Source organism: Triticum urartu, chromosome 1, assembly GCF_003073215.2.
Source record: "Triticum urartu cultivar G1812 chromosome 1, Tu2.1, whole genome shotgun sequence".
Taxonomy (NCBI): Eukaryota; Viridiplantae; Streptophyta; class Magnoliopsida; order Poales; family Poaceae; genus Triticum; species Triticum urartu.
In genome coordinates, this window is record NC_053022.1 from 325,389,945 (window position 1) to 325,413,346 (window position 23,402).

General features: G+C 49.6%; 2 protein-coding genes across 2 annotated transcripts; one reads left to right on the plus strand and one right to left on the minus strand.

Moving 5' to 3' along the window:
* The first annotated feature begins 225 nt into the window (after positions 1 to 225).
* LOC125510031 (molybdate-anion transporter-like) lies at positions 226 to 3,581 on the plus strand. Its single transcript, XM_048675124.1, has 8 exons — positions 226 to 513; positions 648 to 792; positions 885 to 1,053; positions 1,862 to 2,132; positions 2,224 to 2,486; positions 2,576 to 2,788; positions 2,985 to 3,096; positions 3,206 to 3,581. Exons 1-8 carry the CDS (start codon positions 363 to 365, stop codon positions 3,247 to 3,249), a joined length of 1,368 nt encoding a protein of 455 aa, XP_048531081.1. The 5' UTR covers positions 226 to 362; the 3' UTR covers positions 3,250 to 3,581.
* Positions 3,582 to 4,789: 1,208 nt separating this feature from the next.
* On the minus strand, positions 4,790 to 5,802 carry LOC125510039 (mitochondrial import inner membrane translocase subunit TIM23-1-like). The gene has a single exon (XM_048675130.1). The coding sequence runs from the start codon at positions 5,671 to 5,673 to the stop codon at positions 5,089 to 5,091; it is 585 nt and encodes a 194-aa protein (XP_048531087.1). The 5' UTR covers positions 5,674 to 5,802; the 3' UTR covers positions 4,790 to 5,088.
* Positions 5,803 to 23,402: the final 17,600 nt, after the last annotated feature.

Consider the following 23,402-nt stretch of genomic DNA (forward strand, 5'->3'; position numbering starts at 1 on the left):
ATAAAATACCAAGTTACTACACTTCCCTTCACTCACCAATTTGTCCAGAACTTGCACGATATTCATTCAATACTTGTCACAATTGTAATTTCTTGGTCTGTACTACTGTTTTGTGACAAAAAATAAATGAAGGAAGCCGACGATTTGCAGGCAGGCTGGCACCACCGCACCAACTGGCGAGCGAGTGCGACACAACCAAACGTCCGGCACGCGCACCCTCAGTGCCCACTGCCCCGAAATCCGACGCAGATGAGATGACACGCCCGCCGCTGCGCGTATAAAATCCATTCTCCTATAACAAACCGACCCAATCGCATTCGCCAGCCCCCGAATCGCGATCCCCTCCGCACCTCGGCCCCGCCATGGAGGTGTTCTACTACCTCGTCTTCGGCGGCCTCGCCGCCGTCGTGGCGGCGCTGGAGCTCGGCAAGTCCGGCAAGGACCGCGTCGCCACCCCGACGGCCTTCAACTCCTTCAAGAACAACTACGTCCTCGTCTACTCCCTCATGATGTGTACGCACGCGCCTAACCCCTCTCCCTCCGCTCCCCCCCTCCTAATTCCCCCAGATCTGAACCCGGGCGGCGCAATGCTGGCTCGTCTCTCGATTTTCTGATGCCTGAATCGTGCGCTGGTGCCGGCGGTGCAGCTGGGGACTGGCTGCAGGGGCCCTACGTGTACTACCTCTACAGCCAGTACGGGTTCGACAAGGGCGACATCGGCCGCCTCTTCATCGCCGGCTTCGGCTCCTCCATGCTCTTCGGCACCATCGTCGGGTCGCTCGCCGACAAGCAGTGCGTGGTCGCCCCTTCCTTCCTTGGCGGAGTTGCGTCGATTTCGTCGGTATGCCCCGATGGCTGATGAGGGTTTGGGTGGTCGTTCGCAGGGGAAGGAAGAGGGCGTGCATCACCTACTGCATCACCTACATCCTCAGCTGCATCACGAAGCACTCCCCGCAGTACAGGATTCTGATGATTGGCCGCGTGCTTGGAGGCATTGCAACATCGCTGCTCTTCTCGGCGTTCGAGTCGTGGCTCGTCGCGGAGCACAACAAGGTAACTGTTCTCACCCAGATCTACGTGCCTTTCAGTACGTTGTGTTGTCCAGCTTCAGCTTCGTTCAGAAACGACCCCTCTGCTCCCGCTTAATAATTAGCTATATCTACATCTTTGGATATTTTGTGTCTTTAATTATGTGTATTTGCGTTAGTGCTCAGCATACAAGTGGTGTGCTGAAGCTAACCAAATTTTATTGGATCCGGGGGAGTTGACTGCTGTACATCACAACTTGTGTATATAAAATGACTTCGAGGTATATAAAACTGAAAAGATATGTATAAGAACACATTTATAGTGAAGCTTCGTGACCCCCGCTGTCTGCATCTACACCGACATGCAATGCACAGTTAAACATACTAACTGCACTAGTATCTGAGGTCTAATTGTGGAACTCTTATCAGCGGTTAACTCTCTTGCACACATTCTGTCAGCAGTCCAAGTTCCTTTGTATATGTTTATTTGAGATCTAGTCCCTGTGTGGGCAGATCTGGTGTTCCACCGTTCCCACGTGGTCAGGAATCACCAGAAATTAAAACCATGACAATATTAAATCGAAGTTTTTCAGGGTAAACCTTCTGAGAATTACCCATTTGCTCTGGAAACTAATTGATGCATACAACTATCATGAGTACTCTGTTGTTTCCTGTTCAGGACAATCCACTGTTCTATTTTGCCTAAACATATGTACCTTTTATGATTAACCTACTGCATGATTTTTTTTTCAATGTTTTCGGGGGCTTCCTCTTGGAAGACACCCTTGATTTTTTTGACTGACAGTGTGCAAATCTACCTTGTGATTGTGCAGAGAGGTTTTGATCCGCAGTGGCTGTCAATAACATTCTCCAAGGCTATATTTCTTGGGAATGGCCTAGTTGCCATTGTCGCAGGGCTATTTGCAAATCTACTGGCTGATAACTTGGGTTTTGGCCCTGTCGCTCCATTTGATGCTGCCGCTTGCTTCCTAGCAATAGGCATGGCAATCATCTTATCGTCGTGGGGTGAGAACTATGGAGATGCATCTGAAGGAAAGGACTTGATGGCCCAGTTTAAGGTTGCAGCTAAAGCCATTGCTTCTGGTAAGTTTAGCCTGTCTTGCCATAAGAAAGGACATAATAATTGTCTTAAAACTTAATGCTGAGGATTGATGCATTTCTCATAATATTTCAGATGAAAAGATTGCATTGCTTGGAGCCATACAGTCACTGTTTGAGGGTTCAATGTACACTTTTGTTTTCTTGTGGACTCCTGCTTTGAGCCCAAATGATGAAGACATTCCTCATGGCTTCATATTTGCCACATTCATGCTCTCCTCGATGTTGGGTAGCTCAATTGCATCTCGTCTATTAGCTCGGAAGATGAAGGTCGAAGGTTATATGCAGATCGTGTTCTCGATATCAGCTTTCACTCTTTTCCTCCCTGTTGTCACCAATGTAAGTCTGCTACACATAGCTACTTTGGTTGTTTCCTTTGTTTTAGTCTTACAATCTAAATGTTACTATCAACTATCTCTGTTCAACAGTTCATAGTACCTCCCTCAGAGAAAGGTGGAAGCATCTCATTTGGAGGCAGTGTACAACTTCTTGGTTTCTGCATATTCGAGTCATGTGTTGGCATATTCTGGCCGTCAATCATGAAGATGAGATCTCAATATATCCCTGAGGAGGCGAGAAGCACTATCATGAACTTCTTCCGCATACCACTTAACCTGTTTGTATGTGTGGTGCTTTACAATGTAAGCAGCAAAGCCTTCTCAATTCCAACTCTCTGGCTTTCCTTTTTGGTAATGCAGTGCAATAACAAAACAATACAAAACAAAAATCGAATTTAATTTTGACTGAGTACCTGCTTAAAGAAAGATTCTACTAAAACAAGCTGAAGCGTCATTACTCATCCCCAATAATGCTCTTCCTACGAATATTATTTTGCAGGTGAATGCCTTCCCAATCGCTGTCATGTTTGGTATGTGCTCCATTTTCCTATTCATCGCAGCAATTTTGCAGAGGCGGCTGATGTTCGTGTCCGACCTTCACAGATCAACTAGTATGTTGTCTTCATTCATTTCAATTTTGATGCAAGCAAATGCCATTTTCTCTCTTGGAATTAGACGCCGACTTAACAAATTGCTGACCACAAGATCAAATTTCTGCAGAAGCCGCAGAGATGACAGCAGAAGATGAGCCACTAAACCCTTGAAACACACCAGCAGCCATTGACGTGAACCGGGCATGGAACAGTCTCCAACTTCATCTGCTTCTCTGCAGGGCTGCTGAATAAGATGGGAAACCAGAAGGCTGCAACAAAACCTCGTTTAGTTTGCTTTGTTAGGTGCTCTCACGGTATTCAGTTTTGTCGGGAGAGAGGACACGGCTCGGCATGTATTGAGATATATACACTGCACAGTAGAGCTTTGGCATAGTACCGGATCTGTAATTTCCCTCCTATTCTTACGTTTGCTAATAGGATGATCGTATTTGTATTTAAATCCAACCAGTCCCTTGATGAAAGCTATAGCTTGTGCCCCTGTATACCTCATTCCGGGTGCCAGTGAGGATTCTTCTAGGGAGAGGAGATTCTGCCGTGTTATGTTACTCGCTAAGTTACTCCCGCTATGATTAGCCTTAGTGATTTGTCTACAGATCTCTTGTCTCTACAAAATGTGTGCTGATTAGCACAGATTTTACAATCAAAAGGGCCATACCATGCGTCGGCCGGCCAATCTTTTTACGCCGCGAGCTGTCCAATTCGTTGGTACGAGCTGTCTTCTCTAATTTCCTCACTAATTTTCTGCAACAAGACTCTTTGCAAAAAACCTTCTCTTCTCTAATTTCCTGCAACAAGACCCATGTTGCACAACCTCTTCTCTAATTTTTGCAACAAGATCCTTATTGCAAAAATTGCAACATCTCTGTCGGCGCATTGCGCACTTGCACAATCATCTTTCGCTGCCACTGTTATGCAACATCTTTGTTGGAAAAAAAAAAGATGAGGAAGAGAGACGTGCTAGATCGACCGGCTGATCAGAATCATTTCCCCAATTAAAACGGTTTTGAATCAAACTCAACCAAAGCTTTTTGAATCAAACCCGGTGCCTGCACAATTATGCAACCATTTCCCAAAAAGTGACTTGCATATTTGAACAGCAGTCAGAAGGCCACACACCAAAACAAGCTCAAATCAGGGCAGGAGCAGAATTAACAGCCAATGCTTACATCATAGTACATCACAAGAAAATATAAGCAGTGATAACCACAGATACAAGGGTTAGGGTCAAATGGAGCGCTGAGATATTCGAAATGATCAGCCGGAGTAACTCAAAACACAATGGTTTTTCATCAGACTCTCAAACGAGTCGCAAAAGAACATAGGTGCCCATGGCAGGCATAGCTATAAACCATCAACCTCAGAACAGCTTCATGAAATTCTGAAGCCCCACAAACAATATCAGAAGACACAATGAGTAATCCACAATGCACTCTTATCCTCATCAATCTGAAGAACATTCTTACTAAATACTGCAGTACATGTTTCACAACTGTAATCGCTGCAAAATATCAAATAGACTCTTATTGCTCAGCAACAGAACATAGGTGCCCATGGCGAGCATAGCTATAAACCATCAACCTCAGAACAGCTTCATAAAATTCTGAAGCCCCACAAACCACATCAGAAGACAGGCAAATTAACACACGGCACAGGCATGAAAACCTGAGTAATCCACAATGCACTCTTATCCTCATCAAACTGAACATTCTTACTAAATACTGCAGTACATGTTTCACAACTGTAATCGCTGCAAAATATCAAATACTCTTATTGCTCAGCAACACCCGAAAAATGTATAACATCATGCTTGCATCCGACATTGTAAGAAAGCCAAAATCATCCATTCGATCGTATACATGTGACTAACACAGCATAGATATTATGCATTCTCTAATGGGGCAGCTAAACTGGAGAATGACAAACGCAAAAATAATCCATTCTTGGCAACTGATTGATTTGATCCATTGATCTGAGCGAACAGGAAGAGATTCATATTGCCTGTACGTATCGCTTTGCAAGCTGCTTCCCGGCCAAGGCGGCGGCAGCAAGGACCCCGCCGACAGCGCCCGCGACGGCGGCAGACCGCGGCCCGTTAGCGGCGCGGAAGAGCGCGCCGGTGCCGAGCCCTGCGGCGACGCTGTTGATCCAGTCGTCTTGGTCGCGCGCCGCGACCATGCCGCTCTCCATCCCGGCGTACATCAGCCCGATGACCCCGAGCCTGTTGCCGTAACGGCGGCCGGAGCTGCCGCAGGCGTTGAGCAAGCGGTTGGCGCGGATCTTGGCGGTCTCCCCGGGCTCCGCGCCCGCGGCGGCGTCGCGGAGGCCGAGGGCGGCGCCGCCCACGGCGCCAGAGAGGTACCCGATGCCGGTGTAGTACGTGAGGTTCTCGCCCCAGGATCGGCGCTGCACCGCGGACTCCTCCTCGAAGAGGAACTCCGGCGAGGTGGGGAGGTCGTAGAGGTTCTTGTAGTTGTAGGGCATGTTGAGGTCCTGGTAGGGGTTGTACTTCCGGCGGCCGGGGGCGTGGTCTTCCGGGCCGTTTGATCCCGATGGGAACATCCGCGGGTCGGCCATGGCGGCGGCGGCGGTAGGGTTAGGGTTTGGGGTGTGGGCGGCGGCAGACGAGCGGAGCAGGGGGTCGGAGGAAATGATCTAGTTTTGCCGCTTTACGCAGCCACCATTTGCAGCGAGGTCCTTCCGATATTTTCTAGGCGGTGCGTGGAGCCGTGGACTCTGGAGCACTCGGTCCCTTGGGTGAGAACTTTTTTAGTATTGTCTTTCGAAATTGTTTTGTACGAAAGGGATTTTTTTTTTGCGGGTAACGAAATGGAAATTTATTAAGAGTAAAATACACTGGCGGTACTTGAACTTGCGAAGAAAGCATGTTTTGGTCACTGTACCTCAAAATACGACCATTACGGTCACTCAATACGTCTACACGTGATTGTATGGTCACTGTTCATCGTACGCCACTCGTCCCCGCTCCATTTGACCACTTGTTGACCAATCCGAGGCGACAGCTGGCGTTCGCGGGGGGTTATTTATGTAAATTAGGCCGGCGCACCTAATTTCCATCCACCACCATGAAATATCTGTGCCGTCGATGCCAAATCCCTAATCCCCCATTCCCTGCCGCCGAGGCCGACGTCCCCCCCTGCTGCTTGCCGCCGCCCTCTTCCTTGCTGCTTGCCGCCGCCCTCTTCCTGCAGCTTGCCGCTGCCGCCGCCGTCCTCTTCATCGCTCCGCCATGTCGACAAGCTCGGTCAGGTCATCGCTCGGCGACCGTTCGGTGGTGCCGCTGATAAGATGCCCTTCTTGTTGCGCTCGTGTGAAGTTCTATCTCTCGAACACGGAGAAGCACGAGGGCTGGGTCTTCTGCAGGTGTCATGTTGGTGTAAGTGGAGTGCATCCGTTGGCGTTTGTTAATTTTGGTCGATTTTTGTGGAATTTGTGATGGTGATTTTTGGCGTCTGTTCGTTTCTTTTGATCTTCAGGACCATTTCTGGCATTGAGAGTTGTAATACGTTGTCTACTTACTGGATAATCAGTTTCACGTTGGCAATGAAGCCGTACGTGCATTAGGAGCTGCAGAGGATAGGAGGGAAGAGCTGATGCGAGCAAGGAATCGAAGATATGCAGGTGAAGGTGCAGTTGATCTTTCAGGCTTTGAAGATGAAATTCATGGAAGAGTTGCAGCTCAAATGAGAAATCAGCAAGCAGAGGCACTCATGGGATTAGCCAATCAAATATTGGTGATGATGAAGGCACTGGTGGCAGCACTCATTGTACTTGCAGTGCTCGTAGCTATTTCTCTGCTGAAGAAGTGATGGAGTTGATGCAGTGTTTCCAGTAGCATGATGCCTAGTTTGTTAGGAGATGAACTGGTAGTATGAAGTGATGCTTTTGCATTATAAGTCTAAAGTTGATGTAGTTTCCAGTTTGCAGCTGGAGTTGATGTAGTGTTGTTAGTCTGAAGTGACAATCTTTTGCATTGTAAGTGATGCTTTTGCAATATGTAAGCAAGTGACAATCTGTTACTGCAAATGAAAGTTAATTTGGCTTGTTGAAACTATTGATGATGTCATATGAAGATATCATTTTTATGCAAGTTGATTCTGTGTACATTAGGACACGATGCAGATAAAATGGAAGTTAATGTTCTGCAAGTTATCATCTTGCTGTCATATGAAGAGATCATTTTTTTGTTACCATATCTGGCTTCTGTGTACATGGGAAAGCTATTTGATGTTGTTATCATCTTGCTGTCATATTTGGCTTCTGTGTACATTTGACCATTGTTATGATTGTAGCACATACAATTCAGTTACACAAGTGCATTGAGGGAGAAAAGCATATGCATAATTAGCACTCCATATCTGGGAAGTACCATCAAAATTATGGTTTGTACCAACAAAACATATCTGGGAAGTACCAAAATACACAAGTGCATTCAGTTACAAAATGATCAACAATTGATCCATACTCATGTGTACACATCAGTATGGATCAATTATAACATTTCTCATCAGTCACATACTACTACATCATGCCTTGGAGATTAAGAAGTACAACATGCTACACAACAGGTACATCATCTGAAGATGTCAAACATTGAAGTGCTTCTGGTCTTACTGGGAAGCACAAGATCATCATCTGAATCAGACTGTGGACCTACAGGCCTTTTGCCAAGGGCAATACCTATTAGTCTCATTTGCTCCTTCCTAGCCTCAGCAGCAGCTACCCTGCCTGCTCCTTTTCTTGCTGCTGCATCCTCCTTTTGAGCATTCTTCTGAGCTTGCTGCCTTGCTTTATTCTCAGCAGCCACATCTTTGTTGGTCTCCATAATGATCTGCCTTGTCTCTTCCTTAGCTTTCTTTGCTACTGGAGCTTCTTCTTTTCTCTTCTCTCTCTTCTGAGCTTATGACTGCCTCTTCCTCTATGCTTTCAGTGCTTTCTTCTCCTCTTGCTGATGTCTCTTCCTGGCAGCTTCCTCTGCTTTCTTTTGTTGTTCCTCCCTTCTTGTGACGCCTCAAGACCGGAGCTTCAAATGCCTTCCAGGGTTTCTGGGTTTCGTCGTGTGATTTGTTTGGTTCGATACTTTCATTTTTGCATCATGTGCATTGCATCATGTCATCTTGCAACATGTTTTAAAACTCAACCAAATAAAATCGGATGGATCTTCGGTCCATTTAAATCGAGGGATATTCACATGGTGAAATTCTCTTTATAACATATAAAAGTCTCCTACTATTATTAGGGAGCTATTGTAAATATTCCATTAACTTGGAATCACCCATCACACAATTGCATTACTCTTCAACTCCTTCTTCTTGTCCTTGATCCTTCCTTTTTACTTATTGCCCAACTTCAACTTGGTTTCACCCAAGTTTCTATCCCATACAAACTTCTATTTCCTTCTTTATTCCATTTATTTTTCTTGTGGCATTTTCACTATTCGGAAAAATGTTCAACCTATCCCTATAAATCCTAAATGATGCCTACACCCTCTCTGTAACTTCTTTTCTCAATTGGACTTGTTTTGGTTGGGTTCAAAAATAGCTCAAGTTTGAATTTAATTCATCCTCTCTATAACTTGTTCGGAAAAATTATTTTTCTATCTCTACAATGTCCAAAACATTTTAATCAAATTGTATATATTACCAGGACCCCATAAACATCTTCATCTCTGTCGAATTCCATATCTACTCTCGCCTTTCTTTTCTTCCATTTTTCCTGTTTAGAGAAAAGCAAAGGAAGAAAGAAATAGAGAGAGGGAAGGATGGCCAGCCCAGCTGGGCCTCCCCAAACCCCCTCGCAGCCAGGCTGGCCATTTCCACCAAGGCCCAGTCGGCCTCCAAGCCTGAAGCCCAGCCGACACCTCTTATCTACCCTAGCCTGATCCCCAGCGCTGGATCGCTCCTTCACTCGTTCCCCTCCTTCCTCCTAGTGCCGCCGCAGGAGAGGAGCAGTGCCGCACACGCACACACGGACGCCAGGGAGTGCTCCCGGTCCGCCAGCCTTGTTCTTCCCCGCCGCCCCCTGGAGCAGAGCGATCGCCGCCACCCAATCGCACCAGGAAGGGTCCCCCTCGGTCCCCCTCATCCTCCTCCCGCAGGCGCCCTCACAGCCGCGCATGGCCTTCTCCTCCAGCGCGCGCCTCCGCCTCCTGCGACCATGGACGTGCGCGCGTCCACTCGACCCTGTCGCCTCCGTCTACAGCCATCGCCGCCTCCTTGCTCGGGAGAGCAAAGGCTCGATCCCGAGCAGCACGAGCGCTCTGCTTCTCCACCGAAGCTTTCCTCCTGTGCGCCGTCGCGTCCAGGTCCAGCAAGCCGCCGCCGCGCCTTCTAGCCTCCTCCTGAGCCCTGCATCGAGCCGCCCCGGGCCGCGCATCGCCAGACGCCGTCCCTGCTGCCGGGGAACCTCGGTTCCACCCGTTCCCCTTCTCGACGCCTTCGATCCATCACCTCGCAGAGGAGTGGACCAGCAGCACAAGCCACATCGAGCCACGGCCAAAAACCTGCCGCGTTGACCAAGGCCCTGCTCAAGCCCTCGAAGTGCACGACTACACGACGCCCGCCAAGTTCGACTACCGACGACACGTACCTCACCGTCGCCGTGTGTTATCTTCCGTCAAGAACAAGACGGCCCGAACATCTACGGACCCTGTACCACTATCGACGCTAGAACGAGACCGACAAGTCCCTTTCCGACTAGTGTACCACTACCGTCGACGAAGACATGTGCATCGCAGGCGTCAAGTTCAACTACCGTCGACCGTAAAAGGGCTCGGGGTCATCAAGCACCTCTCCGAACGAACGGGAACAACTACTGTCGCAAAGATCGAGAGTACCTCTATGAAAACGCCAAGTACCCCTTCATGTTGGCAAGACCTGCAAGTCGGACCCCGAACAATCGACGACTCGTGGACCATGTACAACTTCAGGCGCCGAACACCCGGGTAGCACAAATGCCAAGTACCCCAGAGACCACTTGGACGTCAAGTACCGCCGAGCCTCGAAGGACTCGGATTCGTCAAGTTCCCCTTCGAACCGGGAACAACTACTTTCGTCTACATCCCTTCGAACCCAAACCGTCCCAAACCGCGCACTTCGAAGGTATAACCGCTGAGCCGATGACCCCGTGGTTGAATGCTTGCGATGTACGAGATGCACCCTTTTGTTTGCACCGTGTCCAATTTGTCACTCGTTTCCTTGTCACCAACTCGTGGGACACCCGGAATCCGAGAGCGCCCCACCATCTTTTGCACGCATCCGCACACTTCTCCTTTGCATTGGTATCTCAATCGAGTTACCGGAATCGGAACGTTGCCGTGGCACCGTTTCATTATCGTTGCCGTGGCACCCCTTTCGTTTCCACCACGATGACAAATGCCTCATATTTTATCATGTCAACGTTTCAATAAATACTGCATAAAACTTGCACATGTCATTCGCATCATGGTAATAATATTTAAATGTTTAAAATTGTTGTTGCACCAAATTGATAATTGCATATGGGGATTTACCGGATTTGTTGTTTGTTATTTCTGGCCTTATTTAAACTTGCCTAAATGTTTAGTTTACTTATGCTCCACCTCTTGCCATGTTTAAACAACATTTAATATTGTTGAGTACCTAACCGAGAGAGAACTAAATAATTGATGTGGTGTTTCGTCAATATGCATCCCGATGCATATTGAGCTCCACTTAATTTGTAGTATTGTTTGTTGCACTTTGCCATGCCACGCCTCTTTAAACCGGACATGCATCATACTTGGTTGTGCATCATGCCATGTTTATGTGATGGTTGTTTACTATGTTGTTTGCTTCTTTCCGGTGTTGCTTCTTCGGGTTAATTCCGATAATGTCGTGCTTGTGAGGACCCGTTCGACTACGTCTGAGGGAGTCCTGGATTAGGGGGTGTTCGGATAGCCGGACTATACCTTCAGCCGGACTCCTGGACTATGAAGATACAAGATTGAAGACTTCGTCCCGTGTTCGGGAGGGACTTTCCTTGGCGTGGAAGGCAAGCTTGGTGATACGGATATGTAGATCTCCTACCATTGTAACCGACTCTATGTAACCCTAACCCTATCCGGTGTCTATATAAACCGGAGGGTTTTAGTCCGTAGGACAACATAGACAACGATAATCATACCATAGGCTAGCTTCTAGGGTTTAGCCTCCTCGATCTCGTGGTAGATCTACTCTTGTACTACCCATATCATCAATATTAACCAAGCAGGACGTAGGGTTTTACCTCCATCGAGAGGGCCCAAACCTGGGTAAAACTTCGTGTCCCTTGCCTCCTGTTACCATCCGGCCTAGATGCACAGTTCGGGACCCCCCTACCCGAGATCCGCCGGTTTTGACACCGACATTGGTGCTTTGATTGAGAGTTCCTCTGTGTCGTCGCCGTCAGGCTCGATGGCACCTACGATCATCAATAGCGATGCAGTCCAGGGTGAGACCTTCCTCCCCGGACATATCTTCGTCTTCGGCGGCTTCGCACTGCGGGCCAATTCACTTGGCCGTCTGGAGTAGATCGAAAGCTACGCCCCTGGCCGTCAGGTCAGATTTGGAAGTTTAAACTACACGGCTGACGTCCGCGAGGACTTGATCTTCGACGGATTCGAGCCACTGCCGAGCGCGCCGCACTGTCCCGACGAGCATGATCTAGCTCTGCCGCCAAACAGTGCCCTGAAGGCCGCACCCGCATCAGCTTCGACCCTTAATTCGGAGCCAACTGCGCCGATCGAGGATGGGCGGTTGGACGCCACCTCGGGGGCTGCGATCCCAACGGCGATTGAGCCGAATACCAGCCCCGTACTCTGCGAGACTCGTGACTCCAAGGAGCTGGACTCCTCTCTGGACTCCGAACCCTCCGCACCCCTGCCGATCGAATCCGATTGGGCGCCGATCATGGAGTTTACTGCCGCAGACATCTTTCAGCACTCGCCTTTCGGCGATATCCTGAAGACACTGAAGTCTCTCTCTTTATCAGGAGAGCCTTGTCCGGATTGCGGTCAGCAAGGTTGGGGTACGGACGATGAAGAAATTCAAAGCCCACACACCACCCACTTTGTAGCCACTGTCGATGATTTAACCGACATGCTCGACTTCGACTCCGAAGACATCGACGGTATGGACGCCGATGAAGGAGATGATGAAGAACCAGCGCCTACTAGGCCCTGGAAAGCCACCTTGTCATATGACATATACATGGTGGACACCCCCAAAGAGGGAGATGGCGATGGAACAGCGGAGGATGACCCCTCCAAGAAACAGCCTAAGCGCCGGGGTCAGCGGCACCGCTCAAAATCCCGCCAAAACAAATACGGTGATTCCAGCACGGGAGACAATAATACTCCGGAAAGTGCCGAAGAAAACCCCCTCCAGCAAGATTTAGCACAGGAGGATGGAGAAACCAGCCCTCATGAGAGAGCGACAGACAGAGAGGTCGAGGACGATAATTATATGCCTCCCTCCGAAGACGAGGCAAGCCTCAACAACGACGAATTCGTCGTGCCAGAGGATCCCGCCGAGCAAGAGCGTTTTCAATGCAGGCTTATGGCCACGGCAAGAAGCCTCAAGAAAAAACAGCAACAGCTTAGAGCTGATCAAGATTTTCTAGTCAACAGATGGACTGAAGTCCTTGCGGCCGAAGAGCATAAACTCGAACGCCCCTCCAAGAGCTACCCAAAGCGCAGGTTGCTACCCTGATTAGAGGAGGAAGCACTTGATGCGGCCGACCGGCCACCTCGTGGCCGCGACAAAGAGGCCTCTCGGCCCTCCACTCAAGCCGCACCCCGTACCAAGGCACGGGAATATGCGCCGGACTTACGAGACATGTTGGAGGACAAGGCAAGGCAAATAAGATCGATCTACAGATCGCGTGGGCGCCCCACGGCTCGAGACGGTAACCATCACGCCGGCCACAAATTCGGCAGGGCCGAACACAGTAGACAAAGCTCATTGGAGCTACGTCATGATATAGCCCAGTACAGAGGCGCCGCACACCCACTATGCTTTACAGACGAAATAATGGATCATCAAATCCTCGAGGGTTTCAAACCCGTAAACATCGAATCATATGATGGCACAACAGATCCTGCGGTATGGATCGAGGATTATCTCCTTCATATCCACATGGCCCACGGCGATGATTTCCACGCCATCAAATACCTCCCACTCAAGCTTAAAGGACCAGCTCGGCATTGGCTCAACAGCTTGCCAACAGGATCAATCAGTTGTTGGGAGGACCTAGAAGCCGCATTCCTCGACAATTTCCAGGGCACTTATGTGCGACCCCCAGACGCCGATGACCTAAGTCACGTAATTCAGCAGCCAGAGGAATCGGCCAGGCAATTCTGGACACGGTTCCTAACAAAGAAAAATCAAATAGTCGACTGTCCGGACGCTGAGGCCCTAGCAGCCTTCAAGCACAATATCCGTGACGAGTGGCGGCACCTTGGACAGGAAAAGCCAAAATCTATGGCAGCACTCACGACACTCATGACCCGCTTTTGCGCGGGAGAAGACAGCTGGCTTGCTCGTAGCAACAATATGACCAAGAACCCTGATAATTCGGACACCAGGGACAGTAGTGGCAGGTCGCGTCGCAACAAGCAGAAGCGCCGCATTAACGGCGACAATGCTGAGGATACGGCAGTTAATGCCGGATCCAGAGGCTCTAAATCCGGTCAGCGGAAAAAGCCATTCAAAAGGAATCCTAGGGCCCATCCAGTTTGGACCGAATACTCGACCGCTTGTGCTAGATACATGGCACCCCCGAAAAGCCGGCCAATCACACCAACAGGGATTGTTGGGTGTTCAAGCAGGCAGGCAAGTTAAACGCCGAAAATAAAGATAAGGGGCTGCATAGCGATGACGACGAGGAGCCCCGGCCGCCGAACAATAGTGGACAGAAGGGTTTTCCCCCACAAGTGCAGACGGTGAATATGATATACGCAACCCACATCCCCAAAAGGGAGCGGAAGCGCGCGTTAAGGGACGTATATGCGGTAGAGCCAGTCGCCCCAAAGTTCAACCCCTGGTCCTCCTGCCCGATCACCTTTGATCGAAGGGACCATCCCACTAGCATCCGTCATGGCGGATTCGCCGCATTGGTTCTAGACCCAATCATTGATGGATTTCATCTTACTAGAGTCCTTATGGACGACGGCAGCAGCCTGAACCTGCTTTACCAGGATACAGTGTGGAAAATGGGCATAGATCCCTCGAGGATTAAGCCCACCAAAACGACCTTTAAAGGCGTAATACTAGGTGTAGAGGCCAACTGTACAGGCTCAGTCACACTTGAAGTGGTCTTCGGATCTCCGGATAATTTCCGAAGCGAGGAGTTAATCTTCGACATAGTCCCATTCCGCAGTGGTTATCACGCACTGCTTGGGCGAACCGCATTCTCTAAGTTTAATGCGGTACCGCACTACGCATACCTTAAGCTCAAGATGCCAGGCCCTCGAGGAGTAATTACGGTCAATGGAAACACCGAACGCTCCCTCCGAATGGAGGAGCACACGGCGGCCCTTGCAGCGGAAGTACAAAGCAGCCTATCCAGGCAGTTCTCCAATCCGGCCACTAAACGACCGGACACCATCAAGCGCGCCCGGAGTAACCTACAACAAGACCGCCTGGCATGATCCGAGCAGGCGTAGCAATGCGGCCCCAACCCCAACCCTCGCAAAAAGGCGACGCCAGTACTTCGCGCACATAACTACGCTCTAGAGATACCATGGGTACAGGGGGAGGGGCACCATCACGGCATGCCCAAAACACGGCTTAGACCGTATCAGGGGCTGCCGATTTTTTAATTTTCTCTTACTTTCAGGACTCCATCCTTCGGAAGGCCTGTTCGGCAGTTCAATTGCCGGACAAACGATGCAAGAACCAGGGAAGCAGACAAGCCACGCCGCATTACGGAACTCCTAGGTGGTCTCTATCACGAGCAGTATACCTGTTCCATATACTATTCCACAGCTTGCCCCTAGAACGGACATGTTAACTAGTCCAACCTTCCACTTATCGCATTATTTGTATCGTTCTGCTTTGATCGCAGCCCCTTCTTAATAAACAATGCATAGCTTTCGTCTATTTTTGCATTACCTTTTTTTTCTTTATATATGTTCCTTAAACGACATGTTGCACCCGTACACGTTGGTACGGCCAAAATATGCCAGGGGCTTTAGTACCCCTCAATATGGTGTGAGAAGTCCGAACACTTTAACAAGTGCGGCACCCCGAACTTATAGCATTATATGCATCGGCTCCGAATCATGTCTTGGGTCAATAGTTGGGTTTGCCCGGCTCCTATGTTTTGGTGCCTTACGTTCCGCTATATAGGCTAAGGTAGCACTAGGAGAACCACTACGATTGTGCCCCAATTGAGCTGGGTCGAGCACCTCAGTGGAGAAAGCTAAAACTGACTGTCATGATGAAGCGAGAGCTGGTCGCTGTTCGAGAGGTTTTTCGAGTCCCTAAAGACTTATGCCGCTTAGGGCGAGGAGCCGGCTCTGTCCGGCCAAGGCGTGGATAGTGCCCCGAACTCGGTCTTCCGAATACCAGGGGCTTCGCCGAAATTTAAAATTATAGAATTCTATGGCTAAGTGAGAGTGTTCACGCATTATAGTCCGATTGCCTTGTTCATTGGGCTGAGCGCCTCCCTCGAAGGACCCAAACATGGGAAAAAGAGCGCTCAGGTTTATCCCTGAACACCCCAGCACTAGCGGCACGGGGGCAGAAGCCGACGACTCGCCATCTCTTAGAATTGATAAACAGCCGCACAGAAGGTAATATTTTAAATTCCAACAGCATTGCTTAGCGCATATAAACAAGTTTTCAGCGCACAGGACAAAACGAGCAAGTTTCACTCAAAAATTACATCCCTAGAACATTCATCCGCCACAAGGCAGGCACCCTTCAGAACATCCTTATAGTAATTCTCGGGCTTGCGATGCTCTTTCCCCGGCAGAGGCCCGTCCTTCACCAGCTTCTCAGCATCCAGCTTGCCCTAGTGCACCTTAGCACGGGCAAGGGCCCTACGGGCACCTTCAATGCAGACGGAGTGCTTGATGACTTTGAGCCTTGGACAGGCCTCCACCAACCGCCGCACCAGCCCGAAATAGCTCCCAGGAAGAGCCCCTCCAGGCCACAGCCGAACAATGAGGCCCTTCATGGCCTGTTCGGCCGCCTTGTGGTGCTCGACCAGTTGCTTCAGCTGGTCGCTCAGGGGCATGGGGTGTCCGGCCTCAGCATACTGAGACCAGAACACCTTCTCTGTCGAGCTTCCCTCATCGGCTTGATAGAATGCGGCGGCATCGGACACACTCCGGGGAAGATCTGCGAACGCTCCTGGAGAGCTCCGGATTCGGGTAAGTAACAAGTAACTCACATTTATGTGTTTGCTTTGCATAAAGAATGCCTTACCCGCCGCTATCTTCTTCACCTCATCCAACTCCTGGAGGGTCTTCTGGGATTCGTCCTTGGCAGACTTGGCATTTTCAATAGCCACCGCGAGCTCGGACGCTCGCGTCTTTGAGTCAAGCTCCAAACTCTCATGTTTTTCCATGAGAGCCTGGAGCTCTTGCCGCACCTTGCCAACCTCGGCCTCATACTTCTCCCGCTCGGTGCGCTCCGAGGCCGCCCTCTTCTCGGCCTCGACCAGCGCTTGCTTAAGGGTCGCCACTTCAGACGTGGCCCCTAAAATAGCCATGATAATCCTGTCATTCTTTGCAATTGCACCTTTTTATATATTTAAAAACAAGGTATTTCTTACCTTCATTGTCCTCGAGCTGCTTCTTGGCATGACCGAGCTCTTCCTCGGACCGCTCAAGGTTCTGCTTTAGCGCGTCCACTTCCGCAGTCAGTGCGGTGGACGCAAGCAGGGAAGCCTACATATGCATATTGACTCATTTTTATTAGACTCCTGCGAATTCTATTTGATCCTCTATTCGGCTTTTCTTCCCGAACGCCAAACAGAGCATCAGGGGCTACTGTCTATGCGGTACTATTATTTACACATTCTTTACTTACCTCAAAGCCTGTCAAAAGGCTAGTACAAGCTTCAGTCAGTCCGCTCTTGGCGGACTGAACCTTCTGGACCACCGCACTCATAATAGTGCGGTGCTCCTCGTCGATGGAGGCGCCTTGGAGCGCCTCCAACATATTGTCCGGCGCCTCCGGTTGGACGGGGGCTGCCGGCACGGTGGACTTGATCCTCTTGGAAGGAGGTCCCCCGCCGGACTCGGGAACCTTTGAAGATTCCGGAGCGGTGTCCGGCCTAGAGCCGGACTGGGAGCCCTGGGGGGTTTCATCCCCTTTACGCCTGGAGTCCGGGAGGTCGCCTTGCGGCGCCTCCAGGACCACCTCCTCCCGGCTTGGAACCTGTTGGGACAACACTTCGGTGTCGTCTGTAGGGCGGGGGGAGGAAGCCGTCGGAAGCGAGTTCACATCCGACGAGTCCAGTGAGCCGCTCGACGACGCGTCGAGCTGGTCTTTGGGTGGGCTGCATAAACATATTCGACGTAAGGGAAAGCTGTGCAATAAACGAATACTATGAATTACTCTGGTATCCGGATACTTATGATTTTGCCAGGGGCTTGGCCCTGGGCTGCCACTCCTCTCCGCCGTCAGCGTCGGTGGAGTAGTCCGAAGGAAGGGTTTTCCCCTTCTTGGACCCTCCGGCCTCCCCAGATAGGGCGGCCTTCCTTTTCTTCTCTCCTCCCGCTGGAGGGGGAGAGTTCTCCTCTTCTTCCTCCTCGTCTTCACGGGAGGAATGCGCCTCGGAACCATCGGATGATGGATTCGACACCTCCTGGCGCCGGGCACTCTTTCGAGTCCCCGCGGCCTTTTTCGCGGCCTTCTTCTCCGGCACCACATAGGGTGCCAAAACCAGCAGCTTCGCCAAGCGAGCGTCCGCTGGGCCTTCGGGCAGAGGAGCTGGACAGTTGATCTGTCCGGACATCACCTGCCAATCCTGTCAAAGGTAAGGGAGCTTAGATCCCGCATGGAGTCAGACTATGAAAAACTGATACCCTGTAAAAGGAAAAAACAGCTTACTGCAAGAGCGTGACGCTGCGCACTGAATCCGTGATCCTCGGTAGCGGATGCGGGAGCCTCGATGCCTTTGAAAAGCACCTTCCAGGCATCTTCGTATGTTGTGTCGAAGAGCCTGCTCAGAGTTTGGTGCCGCGCCGGGTCGAACTCCCACAGGTTGAAAGCCCGTTGTTGACACGGGAGGATCAGGCGGATGAGCATAACCTGGACTATGTTGACAAGTTTGAGCTTCTTGTCCGCCAGGGTTTGGATGCATGTTTGGAGTTCGGTCAGCTCTCCTTTTTTTACCCCAAGACAGGCCCGTCTCCTTCTAGGAGGTGAGCCGCGTAGGGGGTCCGGATCGAAACTCGGGGGGTGCGACCCATTCGGCGTCGCGTGGCTCGATGATGTAAAACCACCCCGATTGCCACCCCTTCAGGGTTTCCACAAAGGAGCCCTCGAGCCATAGGACGTTGGCCATCTTGCCCACCATGGCGCCTCCGCACTCCGCCTGGTTGCCGCGCACCACCTTTGGCTTGACGTTGAAAGTCTTGAGCCATAGGCCGAAATGGGGGCGGATGCGGAGGAAGGCCTCGCACACGACGATAAACGCCGAGATATTGAGGACAAAGTTCGGGGCCAGATCATGGAAATCTAGGCCGTAGTAGAACATGAGCCCCCGGACGAATGGGTGGAGAGGGAAGCCCAGTCCGCGGAGGAAATGGGGGAGGAACACCACCCTCTCATGGGGCCTAGGGGTGGGGATGAGCTGCCCCTTTTTGGGAAGCCGGTATGCGATGTCGTTAGACTGGTATCCGGCCTTCCTCAGCTTTTTGATGTGTCCCTCCGTGACAAAGGAGACCATCCACTTGCCTCCCGCTCCGGACATGGCTGGAGAAGGTTGAGGTGGGGAGTGCGGACTTGGGCGCTGGAGCTCGAGTGCGCAAGAATGGATAGGCAAAGGAGGAAGAAGGCGTAGGTGAAAAGGTGGATCTTTATCCCCTTATATGGGTGGACGCAACTACATGTCCCCAACAGCCTGGTAAAACTCGCTTATCTCCAAGTGCCGTAATCAATGGCGCGGTTGGGTTACCCACGCCCATATTGATGAGAATCCCGGGATAAGGGGACACAATCTCTGCTTTAACAAGACGTGCCAAGGAAACCGCCTCGCATAACGCACTGAGGTGGGATAATGAAACGACTCGGATAAAGGCTTGGCCGTGGTGTGTCACGCTACGGAATACGTCAGCAGATTAGGTTGGTGTAAATATTATTCTCTCTATGGCAATATGTGGAAACTTATTTTGCAGAGTCGGACACTATCTTTGTGTTCAAAATCTTCTACGAAGTACTTGGAGGAGGAACCCGCCTTGCAATGCCGAAGACAATCTACGCGCCGGACTCGTCGTCATTGAAGTCTGGTTCAGGGGCTACTGAGGGAGTCCTGGATTAGGGGGTGTTCGGATAGCCGGACTATACCTTCAGCTGGACTCCTGGACTATGAAGATACAAGATTGAAGACTTCATCCCGTGTCCGGGAGAGACTTTCCTTGGCGTGGAAGGCAAGCTTGGCGATACGGATATGTAGATCTCCTACCATTGTAACCGACTCTGTAACCCTAACCCTATCCGGTGTCTATATAAACCGGAGGGTTTTAGTCCGTAGGACAACATAGACAACGATAATCATACCATAGGCTAGCTTCTAGGGTTTAGCCTCCTCGATCTCATGGTAGATCTACTCTTGTACTATCCATATCATCAATATTAATCAAGCAGGACGTAGGGTTTTACCTCCATCGATAGGGCCCGAACCTGGGTAAAACTTCGTGTCTCTTGCCTCCTGTTACCATCCGGCCTAGACGCACAGTTCGGGACCCCCTACCCGAGATCCGTCGGTTTTGACACCGACAACGTCCGTTTGTCTTCTTCAGGGACTCGTTCTTCTTCCTTGCGGGATTTCATGTAAGATGACCATACCCTCGAAATCACTTCTATCTTTGCTTGCTAGTTTGCTCGCTCTATTGCTATGCCTATGCTACGATACCTACCACTTGCTTATCATGCCTCCCATATTGCTAAGCCAAGTCTCTAACCCACCTTGTCCTACCAAACCCTTGTTTGGCTATGTTACTGCTTTGCTCAGCCCCTCTTATAGCATTGTTAGTTGCAGGTGAAGATTGGAGTTGTTCCTTGTTGGAACATGGATTTTGTTGGGATATCACAATATCTCTTATTTAATTAATGCACCTATATACTTGGTAAATGGTGGAAGGCTCGGCCTTATGCCTGGTGTTTTGTTCCACTCTTGCCGCCCTAGTTTCTATCATACCGGTGTTATGTTCCTTGATTTTGCGTTCCTTATGCGGTTGGGTTATAATGGGAACCCCTTGACAGTTCGCTTTGAATAAAACTCCTCCAGCAAGGCCCAACCTTGGTTTTACCATTTGCCACCTAGCCTTTTTCCCTTGGGTTCTGCAGACTCAAGGGTCATCTTTATTTTAACCCCCCCGGGCCAGTGCTTCTCTAAGTGTTGGTCCAACCTGAGCGATGTCCGGCGCCCCCTGGGCAACCAGGGTTTATGCCAACCCGACGTCTTGCTCATCCGGTGTGCCCTGAGAACGAGATATGTGCAGCTCCTATCGGGATTTGTTGGCACATCTGGATGGCTTTGCTGGTCTTGTTTTACCATTGTCAAAATGGCTTGTAACCGGGATTCCGAGCCTGACCGGGTCTTCCTGGGAGAAGGAATATCCTTTGTTGACTGTGAGAGCTTGTGATGGGCTAAGTTGGGACACCCCTACAGGGTTTTGAACTTTCGAAAGCCGTGCCCGCGGTTATGATGGGCTAAGTTGGGACACCCCTACAGGGTTTTGAACTTTCGAAAGCCGTGCCCGCGGTTATGAGCAGATGGGAATTTGTTAATGTCCGGTTGTAGAGAACTTGACACTTAACTTAATTAAAATGCATCAACCGCGTGTGTAGCCGTGATGGTCTCTTTCCGGCGGAGTCCGGGAAGTGAACACGACGTTGGCGTTATGCTTGAACGTAAGTAGTTTCAGGATCACTTCTTGATCACTTCTAGTTTACGTCCGTGCTTTGCTTCTCTTCTCGCTCTCATTTGCGTAAGTTAGCCACCATATATGCTAGTGCTTGCTGCAGCTCCACCTCATACCTTTTCCCTACCTATAAGCTTAAATAGTCTTGATCACGAGGGTGTGAGATTGCTGAGTCCCCGTGACTCACAGATTACTTCCAAAACCAGTTGCAGGTGCCGATGATACCAGTGCAGATGCCGCAACTGAGCTCAAGTGGGAGCTCGAGGAAGATCATGTGCGTTGAGTTGTTTCGTTTCCAGTTGATCAGTAGTGGAGCCTAGTCGGGGCGATCAGGGATCTAGAATTAGGGGTGGTCTTCTTTTATTTTGGTTCCATAGTCGGATCTTGTTTGTATTTTGGATGATGTAATGCTATATTTATGTATTGTGTGAAGTGGCGATTGTAAGCCAATTCTCTATCCCTTTCTTATTCAGTACATGGGATGTGTAAAGATTACCCCTCTTGTGACATGCCTACTATGCGGTTATGCCTCTAAGTCGTGCTCCGACACGTGGGAGATATAGCCGCATCATGGGTGTTACAAGTTGGTAATCAGAGCCTTCCCCGACTTAGGAGCCCCCTGCTTGATCGAATCGCTGGCGTTGTTGAGTCTACAAATTTTTTTGAGTCTTATAGGATTATATATATATATATATCGGAGAGTAGGATTCTTTTACTCCTCAGTCCCTTCGTCGCTCTGGTGAGGCATCATGACGTAGAGTTTTGACTCTTCTCTTCTCAAATTTCACTAAATTTTTTTTTAGGATCACGCGGGTATCTTGGAATCATTCCGATGGTTTTCTGACGAGAACATTGTTCTTGGTGCCTCCTGACATTTAGGGGTTGTGGCAGTGTCCCGGGGAGTTGAGCTCCGAGGTGTTGTCGTCACAATTTTATCCTTGCAGTTCTGGAATACCTGAGTTTTTCGCCGACATCGAAAATCTCTTTTATGCAGTTGTTGGTGAGATAACCTCGACGCCACCCAGTACTGGGGCGGGAGTTCAGGAGTATTGCCATAACTCGTATAACGGATGCTTTTCGAAGGTTGAGATAAACGATTTCCGAAGGTTTCTTGGTTATGTGTTGAAGGTTGGATACAACTGGATGTAGGATTTGCTAGTTTTGGGTGAGATATTATGCTTCCCCTGTATCCCCAACACCTGATTGCATAACCGGAAAGTTTCGGGAGTTTATAAGTGGGAATTCAAGTAGCTCTTAGGATATCTTTTCCGACAGACGTATGATATGAAATTGGGGTTCGACGTCTAGTGGCCCGCCTATCCACGGTTGGTTTTACAATGGTCTCGTTGTGTCTTAAAGAGTCCTTGGCTATGCCGACTCGGGGACGCTTCGTATGTCATGTGCACTGCCTTGTACATGATGGTGTTGTACGATCGAGCCCGTGTAGGCCCCACCACAAAAACTTCGGACGAAATCTCTATCATATGTTTGTTCCGGCTTATTCTGCAAGCCAATCCTTTGTTTTGTTTTCAGTTGTGGTATTCGAGTTGCTTCAATGTCAAGTGTTGATTCCATACCTTCCCTAAGCGGTGTTCTCATATTTCTATGTGAATACTAATCCTTCTTGATCGTCGAGATTGTCATGTCAATCCTTTCAACCGGCGTGTTTCTCTTCAAGCAGGTCCGTTCATTTCAACATCAGCAAGATCAATTATCATTTCTTCTCATATAATCCATCCCAAGTTGCCTTTGTTTTTCCCACCCTCCCACCCTTTTTCTCCGAGGACTCGGATTTCTTTATCAAGTATCTATCTTATGAATATGAAGTCTCTCCATTCTTTTTCGTCAATATTCTTACCCGGTGTTTCTCATGAAGATGTTCTACAAGCTCATCATTCTTCATTCTTTTTCTTCTCCGGTGGATTCAAGTCAAGCGTTGCTGATCATATCCTTTCCCCGTTTCAAATGCCTTCTCATGCCGGTGCAATTCTTAGTCATTCACCTCTCGCTATTCAATTGTTTCGGAGTGTTGAAGATATCTCAGAAGATCCACGTTTCCATTCCCGATTCGTTCAAGTTATTTCGAGGTTGTTATCTCATTCAAGCCATCTAATTCAACCGGTGCATTCTCTCTTTTAAATTGTTCAACGGTGTATCTTTTGAGTGGGCCCTAACCCATAGGTCT